At 33.6% G+C, this 14,231-nt stretch overlaps 1 protein-coding gene across 1 annotated transcript; it reads left to right on the top strand.

The window, feature by feature from the left end:
* The first annotated feature begins 5,729 nt into the window (after window positions 1-5,729).
* Window positions 5,730-12,431, top strand: LOC131949591 (uncharacterized). Its single transcript, XM_059311435.1, has 5 exons — window positions 5,730-5,805; window positions 6,605-6,682; window positions 7,471-7,544; window positions 8,351-8,588; window positions 9,082-12,431. The coding sequence occupies exons 1-5, from the start codon at window positions 5,730-5,732 to the stop codon at window positions 10,953-10,955; spliced, it is 2,340 nt and encodes a 779-aa protein (XP_059167418.1). The 3' UTR covers window positions 10,956-12,431.
* Window positions 12,432-14,231: the final 1,800 nt, after the last annotated feature.

Here is a 14,231-nt window from a genome sequence, read left to right as displayed (position 1 = left end):
TGCCCAATCCACGCTAAGCAAACTATGATGAACCTTCTTAATATAGGCTTAATGATCAACTGGAAAAAACAGAAGAGATAAGAATCAACAACAAACAGGAGTTCCACTTAGGATACAAGAAATGACTATTTGAGCAAGATCACTTTACACATCTAGGATCTGTTGTAAGATGATGGGGGAGCAGATGAGGACATCAAAAGACATATCAGCAAAGTATCCAACATCCTCCGCACAATATGGATGTCAAGAGCTGTCTACAGTTTTCCAAATATGACTGTTGAACAGCAATGTAAAATTTGTTCTCCTCTATGGTTCTGAGACTTTCAATAATGAATGGCTGTGTAGCAAACTGAACATCAGGTGGCCTGAAAAAATAACCAACTGTGATGTTCTAACATCCATCTTGAAGAGACGCCTTAACCCTCAGGCTGGTAAATCCTGGGAAACAAAAAATACACATTTTGTAAAAAAATAAAGACAACTGTTTAATCTTTAAAGAGACGCCCTCCACCAGTTGCTGTTATGGTGACATATTAAAACTGGAATATCTTGAGTGTGGAAATTGTACTAAAATAAAGATTGTCTACAAAGGTCTACCCTTTTATTTCAAACATTTGTTTGACAATGTGGCTTTGGCAAACATGCTGACTGATATAGCACAAATTTTGAATTAACAGTAAGATATCTGAGTTTTTTACATTTAGAATCAATAGTGCCCACATATTAGTTCATGTATGAAAATATCTTTTTTAGTTTAGTTCAACTCATATATAGCCCTACTAAATATTAAAATAAAATAGCATCAAAAATTTTTTTTAGTTACCAGTTATACTATGATAGCACCTTCCAGCAAGATTTGACTGTTTTATTAATCCAGGTTCGCTGCAGACAAACAAAATGTTTTGGTTAACAAATTGAAAATATCTGTATCACATCACTTAAGTTTATTTAGCCTGCCGGTCCATGGGGCAAGTGCAATAGAGATAAGCTGTTTCTGTGACTTCAGCATATGAAGGGATAGTGTGGTCAGCACCATGCCCAGTCTCCTTTACTTTTCCTAACGTGAGTTAGGTACCTATCAGAGCAGCTGGGTGGACTCAGGGAAGTTCTGCTGACTTGAATCCAGATTCAAACTTGAGACTTTGGGTTATACAGTCTTGCTCCATAGCTAAGCCACACCATCACCTTACATAATTTGCTTTAAATCAAATGTTTGCACCCCACTTCTCATTGGGAAGTACATTGCAGTACAGTTGGTGCTTGTTTAGTGTAACCTTAAATTCACAATGATAAATAAACAAATGATTTATAAAATATAACTATATACAAATAATACAGTGTATGTGAGTAGCAGAACATTGGAAAACTAACCTGATAGTCTCAAGTTCTAATAATGGGCTCTAGTAACTGGTTGGGAAAATAAAGGTGGCTGAGCATTGTATTGAACTTGACTACACTATCCCTTCCTATGCCAAAGTCAGATCTCTCCATCTGTCCCATGGACCTGAAAGGAAGCTTACATGTACAAATAAAAAAAAATTAACAAAATACAATCACAACAGTTCAGCTCTACATAATGGTTTTTAATTTATCATTCAGCTTTATTATTCAGTGTTACATTTTTTACTGTTATAATGCAATTAGTTTACCAACAAAAATCTGTACAATAAATTTCACCTTTAATTAAATCAGATTGGAAATTCTTTCATATTTACAATCATACCTGGTTTGTTTCAACCTATCACAGCACTTGGTTTTATTTTTTACTGTAATCATAAACCCATAAGCACAAAACACCTGCAAAAAAAATGACAAGATCAGTTTACTTTATTATACTACAGTATAAATGGTACTTAAAAGTGATACTAATAATATTACTAATATCTTAATTTAGTTTACACTCTTAAATGGAATACTTAATATTAAGAATGTAGCATAGTCCTCCACCCCACAGAAGTCATATAAAGGGATCTGAACAATTAACTCTTAAAGTAACATACATGGTAGTACTCTAGCCACTTGAATACAGAGGGTTGTAAATCAGTTGATTGCAGTGTTCTAGAACATTGTTGGTATCTTTGTCCCTGTGTCTGTCTTATTCCTGTCTCCATGTTGAGAGAACCTGAAGATTAAAGTTTTGAAATTAGTAAAAATTTAAATAAAGTGCTTACGTCTAAGGCCCAATGGCATAGCTAGATCGGGCGTCACCCAAGTAACGAGGTTTATCTTTAGTCTGTTAATAATACAGTTGGAACTTTACGACATGGTATCACCCCCACCCTCTGGTAATAATTGTCAATTTGTACTTAAAAGACTATTTAACTTTAATTAATCATTAATGGGACTGGCAAAACATTTTTCTTCTGTATATTTTGCAATTTTTTGCCTTGATGTCACCCCCTTAATTAAAAGGCTTAAATTGATAAATAATAGTGTCATCTGGTGCAGTCTGCACCCTCAACCCGTGCTATGCCAGCTAAGGCAAGGGTTATCAATAAAATGTTATAAATAAAAAAAAAATATTAATAAATTAATAATAAGCCTAATTAGGTAATTATTAGTAATTAATTATTAATAATGTAATATTAATTTTATAATTATTAATTAATAATTAATAATAAAATACGCTCAACTGGAGGTGAACGTGAAACGGGGAATAAAATACGTTAAAATAGAGTTTTACCCCTTATAGATGTAGATCTAATTATTGTGTAATTCACTAATCAGTGCCAAGATCTATTTTATTTTCTACAAAAAGATCTTGATATATTATTTCCCACCAAATCGATTAATTATGTTTTCTGTTGGATCTTGTTTCGGTATCGTAAATTATTTAAGTAAAATAAACAACGATCTTAGCTGTTCGATTACTTTAAAATATTTCAGCGGGATTTTCGACAGTACGGCCAAGTTTAAAATATCTGTACTTTCGTTTCGACACTACGGGCTAATCCCGCCGTAAACACCGGCACAGCATAGTGATGCAGTCCAACCCCTGACTGCTGACAGTTGAAGGGGAAATAACTCCGGTTGAGAGCGCTGCAAAAACGTGACGAAGAAGCCTAAAACGCTGGGGACATTTACAAGAGTTAGGGAGTGAGATATCTCAGATCAGCAGACGTTATGAAAGATAGTCAAGTGGGGATGTTGAGGTTTGCACTACCATGTCTTCACAGGAGCTGAATTTGTCGTATCTTTATATCTGGTGGAAGCAGTATCGTGGCCATGGATGGAATGGGGACGTGTGGACAGTCGGCTCTTTGGGACAATAGATGAAAGTATATAAAAGTATATCATGAAGTCATGCCATTTTGCATTATATATATATATATACACACAAACACACACACACACACACACACACATATATATATATATATATATATATATATATATATATATATATATATATATATATATATATATATATATACATGGTCATTCTGTTTACATGCTTTCTATCGACTGGGTTGTCCTTTTATTCAACAAAGCATATATGGGCACACATATTAGCGTCAGGGGCTATTTTCTTATGGTGCTGAAACGGAAATGTAAAATAATATAATCCTTCCACCCATTCACCGTTTTACACATTTTGAATTTAATCCTGATTGGGGTATAGTTACATGCTTTCAACACTCCCCCCCCCCCAACAACATATTCACCTTCACCCTAAGGCGCCAGGCTTCGCCTCTACTTCGCTATGTCAATAAATATTTCGAATAAGCACAAAAAAACATTTGACACAATACATCGCTTAGAATAATTTTGTAACGTTAACTGCATCGAGTTTTAACACAAAACGGTGTTGTTTCAATTTTTAAAATCTCGGTTTCCGGTACACAATGAATATCCTATTGCACGTTTCAGAAAATAAACGTACTCTTAAAGAAGTGCTCTTAAAAGCAAATGCACTTACACATAAAAAAAGTTTGTGTGTGTGTGTGGGGGGGGGGGGATAAAGACATCTTCTTAAATCTATGGTTTTATGTTGGGGTGGGGGGTGGGGTGAAAAAAAGGAGTGAAAAATAACGAAACGGGTGAGGGGGGGGAGCTGGGTTTGAGTGTGGGTTATAAAGAAATGTATTTTTCTCCAATCGAATTTCGTCTGCCGTGAATGTTTTATCAGGCGTCTGCGTTTTACATTTGGTGTTTAGCGCTGTTTGCGTTATGCCGGATAGGGACAGACAATTCTGGCATTATTTTATATTACACGATTTTAAGCCGTCAGCGCACGGCTTTGCAGCTCAGTACAGTTTCAAAGCAAGCTTTTTACTTTCGCCCCTACAAAATGTTTTTTTTTTACTGCGGTTGGCAGTGTGCGGTGCCAGAAGTGCATTGAGTTTTTTTTTTTAAATAAATAAATACGATTTTTTTTTCGTTTCTTTCATTTTATATTTACATGTTTTTCATAACATGAATTAAATAAACGCCCTTTGCAAGTCGTTATTGCGGGCTCCATCTACTGAAGTACAGTAGTAATTATACTGCGGGCTCCCAATAGAATTGAAGGAAGTGCAGTAGTTATACCGAGGGCTCACATCAACAGAAGTACAGCAGTTGTTATAATTCGGGCTCCCATCAAGTGGAATAGGTATATTGCGGGCTACCAATAAAATTAAAGGAAGTGCAGTAGTTATATTGCGGGCTCTCATCAACAGAAGGACAGCAGTTATTATACTGCGGGCTCACAGAGTTTCATCCTGGCATTTTCCAGGCGGAGCCCCCCCCCCCTCGGAAAATGTTTTCCGCCCCCCACCCCTGCCCCCCCCCCCCCACCAAGTGAAATATTATTAGTTATACTGTGGGCCCCATTACAATTAAAGGAAGTACTGGGGGTCCACATCAACGAAATACTAGAAGTTGTACTACAGGCTCCCATGTTAACCAGTGTTTCTTCCAGACTTTTTTCTCCGGGGGGCACTTGAAATTTTCGGGGGGGGGGGGGGGTGGTAAACCTTCTTCGGGGGGGGGGGGGGCGGATACTGTTTAAAAGTATATATTTTCTATATAAATTATATAAATTTCATTTCGTTCGGGTTCGGGGGGCGGTAAAAATTTTTCGGGGGGGCTGGAAGAAACTCTGATGTTAACATCCTTTACAGTGCCAGAGCCCATAAACGCACAAACAAATCTAAGTGTGAGCAAGATTCGCGTGTGGCACCTCCCCTCCTGGGAGCAGGGATGCGTGCAATGTTTTTACGGCAGATAATTAACTTACCATTTTGTTACCGGTATCGAATCCCCATCTCCGGGAAGTCGATTCCCGTTGTTGTTGTCTTCGCCAGGGGACTTCACTCTCGGCGTAAATTCATAGTTGTACAAAACTACCGATGAAATACATTTTTAAAAAAAAGGTACCCCATGAGAAATATGCATTACTCGTTGTTGTTATCGCCGGAAACGCCCACACCATACAGACATATTTCACAATACGCACAAAGATTGTTAAGCGCCAAGTGATTCGTCATTTCGAAATAACATTCACCGGATCCGTATCTTTTACCTGTTGTAAATTGCACTATGACTAAGATATAGTAAAAATCGTTTTTTTATCGATTAGTCAAAGGGGTTGTTCATAAATAATGACGTCACATGAAGGGGGTGGGGGAACTTCGGGGGGGGGGGGGGGGATAGTGGGGCTTAATACAAGTTAATAAAAGTGAGGTGGCATACATGTTGTAGGCCATTTTTTCTTAAAATAAAAATGCGTTAAATAGCTATTAATTATGCCACAATTTAGTGATAGGCTTATTTTGGAAAAGAGGGCGTTTGATGTCATTTGTGGAAAAACTCCGTTCCAATGTAGGTTTAGTCGTGATGGCAATACTCTAATGCACTTTAAGTTTATATTTTTGGCTAAGTATGAGGATAAGGTATCCTATGGAAAATTATTCTTCGTCCAATATTAAATTGAAAATTCTCCTTCATCCAATATCAATATACTTTTACGACACTTGACTCCAATTAAATAAAATGTTTTTCATTATTTATATATGCATTGTGGGCTGTTATCGTAACATTTGTTAAACCAATGTTTTGTTTCAAAATGTGACATTTTCTTGCACATTATTGTTATTAATATGTTAGTTTAAATTTTGTTTTGGCTTAAAATCTATACGAAATCTGGCAATATCCACAATTGTGTTAATGTTAAGATTTCGGGCCTAATAGGGTATCTTAATTTTTAACACCACAATAGTGACAATAACTCAAGCAAAATCTTTCATGTGGTGCGCAGAGTTTTTTCCAGGCATCTCTTCGGGGGGGCTTTGCCCCCCCGAAAAAAATTTACCGCCCCCCCCCCCCCGAACGAAATGAAATTTATATAATTTATATAGAAAATATATACTTTTAACAGTGTCCGCCCCCCCCCCCCGAAGAAAGTCTACCGCCCCCCCCCCCCCCGAAAATTTCAAGTGCCCCCCCCCCCGGAGAAAAAGTCTGGAAGAAACACTGGTGGTGCGGGGGACTAAGTTTAGTAAATCAAACTTTAAACATTTCGATTCATCGAATACAAATTTGATGTTCCTGTTTAACCTTCATGGATGGTTTGGTTAAGCCTATATTTAAATATTAATATATCTTGTTTTATTTTTCAAAGGTCTAGACTCTGCGGGAAAAACAACCATTTTGTATCGATTGAAATTGGACGATCTTGTGACCACGATTCCTACCATAGGTCAGTTACAACATGCAACTCTATCAATATTTAATATTTTTTATGTAACACTTTCAAAATTACATTATTCTTTTATTTTACTTTTACCTTGATTCACTTAAACTAATGTAAATTGTATGGTTAGCTTAGAGGTCATCCATAAATGACGTCACGCTTTTAAAACTATTTTTTACATCCGCCTCCCCTCCGTCACATATCGTCACAAAAAGCCAGACCCCCCCTAAAATGACGTCACACCTCAGCCTACAACCCCCCACCCCCTCAAAATTGCAGTTGAATGTTTCTTAAAAAATTCAATATTTTTCCAAAAAACTCTGTCAACATAGAGAATTTTAATCAATATCTATTACAATTTATTAAAACCCTTTTCTAACATTTCTTTTTTATAACTCAAAAGTGTGACGTCACCCCATCTAAACCCCACCTCCCCTTCCACTAATCACACACCGTCACAAAATTACGGACCCCCCTCCCCCTACGAGTGTGACGTCATTTATGGACAGCCCCTTACTGTGTTAAGTATGAATGAAACAGAAAAGTTTTAAGAAAAAAATCGAATTGATGTTTTTAACGATTTTAAACTCAAAAACGTGTTAATTTATCTGGTCAGGGAAAAACTGCACAATTTAATTAATATTCCTCGTTTATTAATTACAATACTTTGAAACTTAAAAATACAACAACATTCAAATTTTGATAGCAGTGTATGCCTATTTTCAAGAATAAAAATAATTTATAATTTAAGATATGAGCAATTTAAATAGAAAGTTGATATATTTTACCCATAGGTTTCAATGTGGAAAGTATTCAGTATAAAGATCTTCACCTCACAGCATGGGACATTGGCAGTCGAGACAAAATTGTAAGTATTGTATAGCTGGTATGTAGATCTACACAGAATGCTAACACACAGTTGCAAAACCGAATTGATGTGATAGGGGGGTTAAAATGATAATCCAAAATGACAGCTTTCTCATATTAGCTACAGCAATCAGAGAAGCCATGCTCCAGTTGTTTTGACATTCTGTAAATCATTGTTATAGGCCAGGGGTCGGCAACCTTTTGAAGCGGAAGAGCCAAAAGTTACAATTTTCAAAATTTTCCTTGTTTTAAAGAGCCAGTACATTTATTTTATTTCAAATATTTTATTTTTTTATTAAGATTATTAGTATTTGTTCAAGGAGCTGGAGAGCTGCATCTTGATATCAAAAGAGCCACATGTGGCTCGTGAGCCGCAGGTTGCCGACCCCTGTTATAGGCATATATATATATATTTATGTATATATATATATATATATATATATATATATATATATATATATATATATATATATAGCCTATATATATATATATATATATATATATATATATATATATATATATATATATATATATATATATATATATATATATATATATATACTACAACGAAACCCTTCCAATGCCAGTGGTAACATAGATATTGATCTAGAATCTAGATGCATTACATACAAATGCTTCTTCGATGTAAGATTGTTTATGGAATAATAGGTTGCATTACAATTGTAAAAAAATACATGCTGATAAATAATTCAAGGTAAAAATACCTATACTTTATGTTTTTACTCTGAAACTTGAATATTGTAATATCGGAACCAATTGTAACAAAATGAATTATTTGACCAACAGCGCCCCCTGTTCAGACACTATTATAAAGGAGCCGATGCTGTCGTGTTTGTGATTGACAGCCATGATCCAGAAAGATTAGACGAGCTCAATTATGATGTCATCAAGCCAGCAGTGAATGCAGAAGAATTGACCAGCGCTGTGTTCCTGTTCCTGGCCAACAAAATTGACTTGCCAGACACAATGTCTGTGGATGAGATTTCAGACAAACTTGGGCTGAAATGTCTCAAACATCCATGGGGTATGTTGTGGTACCTTAGATAACTATTACAACAACAGTTATTAAGTTAATAAGAATAATTTGAACATTGATGAGTATTAGTAAATAACACAGTAAATTTGCTACAAAGTTTAGTATTTAAAATAATGCTTTTTAAAAATATAGTAATTTGATCTATGTTCTACCTCAAAAATGACTGTCGAAACTTTTGTTAATTTTATATTTGTTTTTTACATTATGATATAGGCCTATCTAGTTAAAAAATACCATAGATTATATTCTAGTAATTATATTAGCACATTTATAAAATTAAAGTAAAAACCAGCCACAATATAACTATGGTACAATATTTTATGACTAAAAAGAACAGCTTTTAAATCATAATTTACATGTACAAATGAGTACACAGCTTTTTTTTTTAATTTTTATTTTTTTCTTAACATGATTATATTACTACTATTTTAGTCAATTTTAATATGAATGTAAATAAAAATTAACAATTTTTTTCTGGCAGGAATTATCCCAGTCAGCGCTGTGAGTGGAGAGGGCCTGCAAGATGCTCTACAGTGGCTGGCCGTCAGGCTAGGCTCAGCACAGGTCAAGCCAAGAAACTTTGCTGCAGCCCAGCCTCAACCACAACCAAAGCCAAAGTCTATAAAAGACTGCCGCACACAATCCTCATTGTCATCTGCCTCGTCCTCGGCTACATCCAAAACAGACAATTCCAAAGCCGGTTCCAAAGTCACGGCATCCGGAGCAAGTCCTCAAAAACCTGTCATTTTTGTGAACTCTAAGCTCTACATGGATAACAGACCAACTCATTCACAGTCTTTGAGCTCCACCGATAACGCATCGACTCCAATTTCAGTACCTCATTCCTCGCTCTCATCTCCATGCAGTAACTACAAGTACGCAGCATTTACACCTAGAAAAACCCCAGGGAGTGTTATGAATTCTTTTTCTTCCTACTCAATAGCACAGTCTATGAGCCAGGATATGACCAGGAGAAAATATAATGCCATTTCTAACAGTGATATCCGCAGACTGAGCTGTGCATCGTTAAACGACTCTCCGGGTGCTAGAAAATTAAGCGCTGCATCGTTGCTAGACTGTCCTAGTGCTAGGAAGATGAGCTCCGTGTCGTTGATGGAGTCTCCCTACCGGAGAAAAATGAGTACATCTTTTGTGATTGACCCACCCAATTACAGGAAGTTCAGCTCCGTCTCGTTAATGGACACACCCTCAGGAAGAAAATTAAGCGTGGCTTCCCTTGGAGATCCAAGGCTTACTGATACGCCATACGGGAGAAAGGTTGGTGACTCGGCACCAGGGGAGCAGCTCCTGTCTGATAGAAAGTTGAGTGCTGTTTCTCTGGGAGATTTTCAGTACGGTAGGAAACTCAGCAATGCCTCGGTTTCAGATTCCAAAGATGAAATCGAAAAACCCAAAATGTCATATTTGACGACAGCTCCAACATCACTGTCTACTCCACCGACTGCTAAACGTCGATCCGAAGATCTGTCTTTGCAAGGCTTTGGCAACTTTACACCAATAATGGCGGATTACATCCACAATGACAGAAAAGACAGCGACACTTCAGCTGATTCTCTCAACATTGTCTCCCCTTCAGAACATATCCAACCACACTTACGTCCCCTTGGCTTAAAGAAATCTCCCTTTTTATCAAATTCAGCAAAATACGTTGTCAATTCCATTGAAGCTGAGAAGGAAACACATTACGAAGAAATCCTTCGCCTTCTACCTGAAAGATATACAAACTTAAATTCATTCCAAGACTCACTATTGGCTGCAAACAGTCACATAGATAACACTGAAAAAATGCTTAACGCCCTGGATCAGACGAATGGGAATATTTCTAATATACCTAATCAAAATGATGTTCAGTTTAATAAAAATAAACATAATAGAAAGAATAATAAACCTGCTAGGCAGTCGAGCCAAGAATCTGACAGCTCAAACTCCAGCAATGAAAAACGTTCTAACCTAGACTTGTTCTGCACTCCTAGCAGGCGCTGGAACCTCCAATCTCGAAGAGCTCGGAATCAGTCTAATGACAAAAATATGCCAGTAATGTCTACAACCATGCGCGGAGCTTACTGCTCTAGGGCCTACAGTGCAATCAAGTGTTTATTCTTCAGGCCAACCAAAGCAGAAATGCAGCAGGAAACTAATAGTATCAGCAGCGATGATGAACAGGAGCCATGCTTGGATAATAATCCAGGGGATATAACTGCAATGTCACAGGATAAAATCAAAGAAAATAGAGAACCAGAGTTAAACATTATAGTTACAGCGCCGCATGAGGTAACAGTGGATATGAAGTTCGACGAATTTGAAGAATGTGATATAAGCCTAGATGAAACATGATTTTTTTTTGTGTGAGTCCCAACAACTAATTTATAAAAAATATATACAATGTTGTATTAATGTTTAAAGATGTAATACTGTTTTTTACTTAAAATTCAAATTTTCTTACCCGAGATGTATATTTTATATTACATTACAAATACACTATACCCTACCATGCAGAATGTGTGTTTAAAACCTTGTTTACAACTCATGTAAAACAAAAATCTGTCCACCAACTACTACTGCTACTTATCTATTTGTATCATTGATGAAGTTATTGAAAAATTATAGTTTTTTCCTTGTAATTTTTTTTTAAAAACCATTTTCAAAAAAGATGGGTGAAAGCTATTGAAAACTAATTATAATAATTTTTTAATTAAATATTTGATGATAAATACTAGTCTTACAGATAGTTACATATACAAAATTGATTGCAAGTTTAAAATAATTTATTCTTGTGTTTTTAAAAACATTCACTTGTTTTCACTTGTTTATTATTTTATGATTTGTTGTAAAATATTTGTTCAAGTTGTTAACTGTATTTGTGTTTTTATATTTAATTTAACCACAATCATGGGCTGACAAGATCCTTTCCCCAGCTGTTGTTGTGATACATACCATAACTTTAGGGTACAATTTTCATTTTATTTTTAGGCAAACTCTTTTTATTTAATTGTTTAATTACAATATTTTACGAAAAAGAATTTTAAACAATTTTATGCAGTTGTGTTTATTAAGTCTTCAATTACAATAAATGCAAGTAGTTTTTTCTGTATTTTCTAAATACAATTTGGCTTATTCAAAAGTGGAAATTAAAAGCAGATGAAAAATAAATAATTTTACAATTACCTAAATGTTGTATTTTAATTCCAACTCTTATTATATTTGAACAACACTTTGATATAATTTACAAGTTGTCATTTGATAAAACACATTTAAAATTATTTTGTTGTTAAAAACTCCCTTGTATGTTCTTATAGTATCAGATAAGTAAGATTTTTAAAAATGTTTAGATGCATACTAATAGATAAAGCAATGATTTGCAGCAATTTATTTCAAGTTTATTTTTTTTATTTTTTAATTATTTATACTACTGTTGTGATTTAATTTTAAATCATGTATTTTGTTTATTGTAAATATCTTTTTATTGAATCAGTTTTAACTGAGCATATGAAACTGTACCTACATTTTAGATATATTAGAAACATTGATTTTAAAGCTTACTTTTAAAATATTTCAAGTTCATTAGGTTCTTTAAGCAAAAAAAATAAGATGGCTATCATATTGATATCATTTTTTAATTTTCACTCTGTACATTACTAAAATGTTATGATCTAATACTTACTTCTCTATAGCAAGCAGGTATTAATTTCATCAAGACAACAAATATAACCTAACTGTAATGGTAAACTACTGTTGGGCTTTAATAGTTCTTTAAAACTGTGCTTTACATTTCATGGATGTTAAAAATAATTTAAAACACCTGAATTCTTAATCTCATTTTAAAAGAAACTAAATTTTCTTTATAATTATTAGATTGATCTAAATTTGTTTTGAAAATTTGAATTACGGTGAGCTAAATTTCTTCAAATAAGTATGTTGAAATTTTACCAAAAAAATTACTTTGAAGAAAGTATGGGACTGCTGACTTTTCATTGATATATAAATTATGAAATTTGTGTTTTACATAGGTAGTTTTTACACTATGAAATTGATGAGTAAAAAACAATTCAAAACATAAAAAAATACCATGCAACCTGCAACATAATATTTCAATATGAGCTTGTATAAATATGAATTATGCATGAAGTTTAAGTTCACCAATTTGATTTTCTTTTGACATAATTTAGATAAATCATATAGTTACAGTAATTAACAAGGTTGAATTTAATAAGATTTGTGAAACAGTAGAAATATTGTTGACATATGTACATTTATTAGTTGGTTGAACTCTATGTGCAATAACTTATTTATATTATCACTATATCTACATGTAGAAATAAGAATATTTATGGTTCATTAAAATTATTTCAATGTATGTTTAAAAGAAAGTCTTTTTGAAGACTTTATGTTTATAATGTAAGTCTGTTGAAGTACCATACTGCCAGATGTTCAATTGTTCACAAATCAATTTGGTATATTTTTACATTTTTTTTGTAAATTCTCATCAGCAATATTGAGTTTGTTGTCATCAAATTTAAAAATGCATTTTTTTAAATTATGATAAAAACAAGTTTTTCACTCTTAAAATCCTTTGTAATAATTATTACACTAACATTCTCTGTTTACCTACCATTTAATGTAATGTTTTAATAACCTTGCTTATTTTCCACTAATGTATATATTTTAAAAATAAACAATGCAATTATCTGGGAGTAAAGAAAATTGTTCTCTGGCTTACTCCCCAGTTTTTTTAATTGCTAATCTACCTGCTCAAAACATACAAACTTAATGTTGTGTAAAAAAAAATGAACACTTATTAGTTAAATGTAACATACATAATGTAGCCTACTAATTTATTCACATTTCTCACTTTCTTCAAGGAATTTAATTAGAAATAGAAATATTTAGCTAGTCATTACTGTAAGAAAAAACATTTTTCATGTTAGTTGCTTGAGCTACATATAGTTTAAAATTACTTAGAATAGGTAATGGACCTACTATGTTCAAATAATAACTTGTTATGCAATTTAAAAAGTAGATTAGAATAAAAATATGTTGATGAAAATATAAAATTACATCCCTGTTTCGTTATGAAATCATATTTTCTGGTTGCTCACAATTATTAATGCACTCAGTTCTTGTGTTATGAATAATTTTGTATTTGATTTTCAACTATCCATGAAGAAAAAAAAGCAGCTTATCTATTACTTTTTAACAAATCAGGTGCATATTTTAGGTGTTTAAAGGTCTTCCTTGATCGATATATTGATACATATTTTCTTATCTTAAACGTTGATTTTTGTTTCGTTAAAGAAATATTAGTCACCTAATTAATATAATTTCAAATTTATTCATAAAATGAATTATTATGTTGTTTTTATTATCAATTTTTTCTTTATATTGGTGAAAGATCATTTTAAGATTGGTCAGAAGATTTATATTTTTTACACATTTTAAATACTAATTGTGTTGACTATACTTTTTTTTAAAAATTGTGCTATTGTCAATTTGTTTGTTACTAATCCAATCCAACTTAAGTTAATTGTCAATTTTTTTTTCTGAAAAAAAAATTGTCCTATGTCTTCACCTTTCCTAGCTGCACAAGAACAAGCCTAACCTGTGCCTGTTTGC

Source organism: Physella acuta, unplaced genomic scaffold (genome assembly GCF_028476545.2).
Source record: "Physella acuta isolate Inbredline_101_S28 unplaced genomic scaffold, ASM2847654v3 ptg000703l, whole genome shotgun sequence".
Taxonomy (NCBI): Eukaryota; Metazoa; Mollusca; class Gastropoda; family Physidae; genus Physella; species Physella acuta.
Note: the sequence above shows the minus strand (reverse complement) of the source record. Positions and strands in the feature narration are given on the sequence as shown.

What these genes read in the sequence shown, in the direction of transcription:
- LOC131949591 (XM_059311435.1), top strand. Translation starts at nt 5,730, where the DNA reads ATGCCACAATTTAGTGATAGGCTTATTTTGGAAAAGAGGGCGTTTGAT. An exon ending in GACCACGATTCCTACCATAG is followed by an intron (nt 6,683 to 7,470) that starts GTCAGTTACAAC and finishes TTTTACCCATAG; the next exon opens with GTTTCAATGTGGAAAGTATT. An exon ending in ATGTCTCAAACATCCATGGG is followed by an intron (nt 8,589 to 9,081) that starts GTATGTTGTGGT and finishes TTTTTCTGGCAG; the next exon opens with GAATTATCCCAGTCAGCGCT.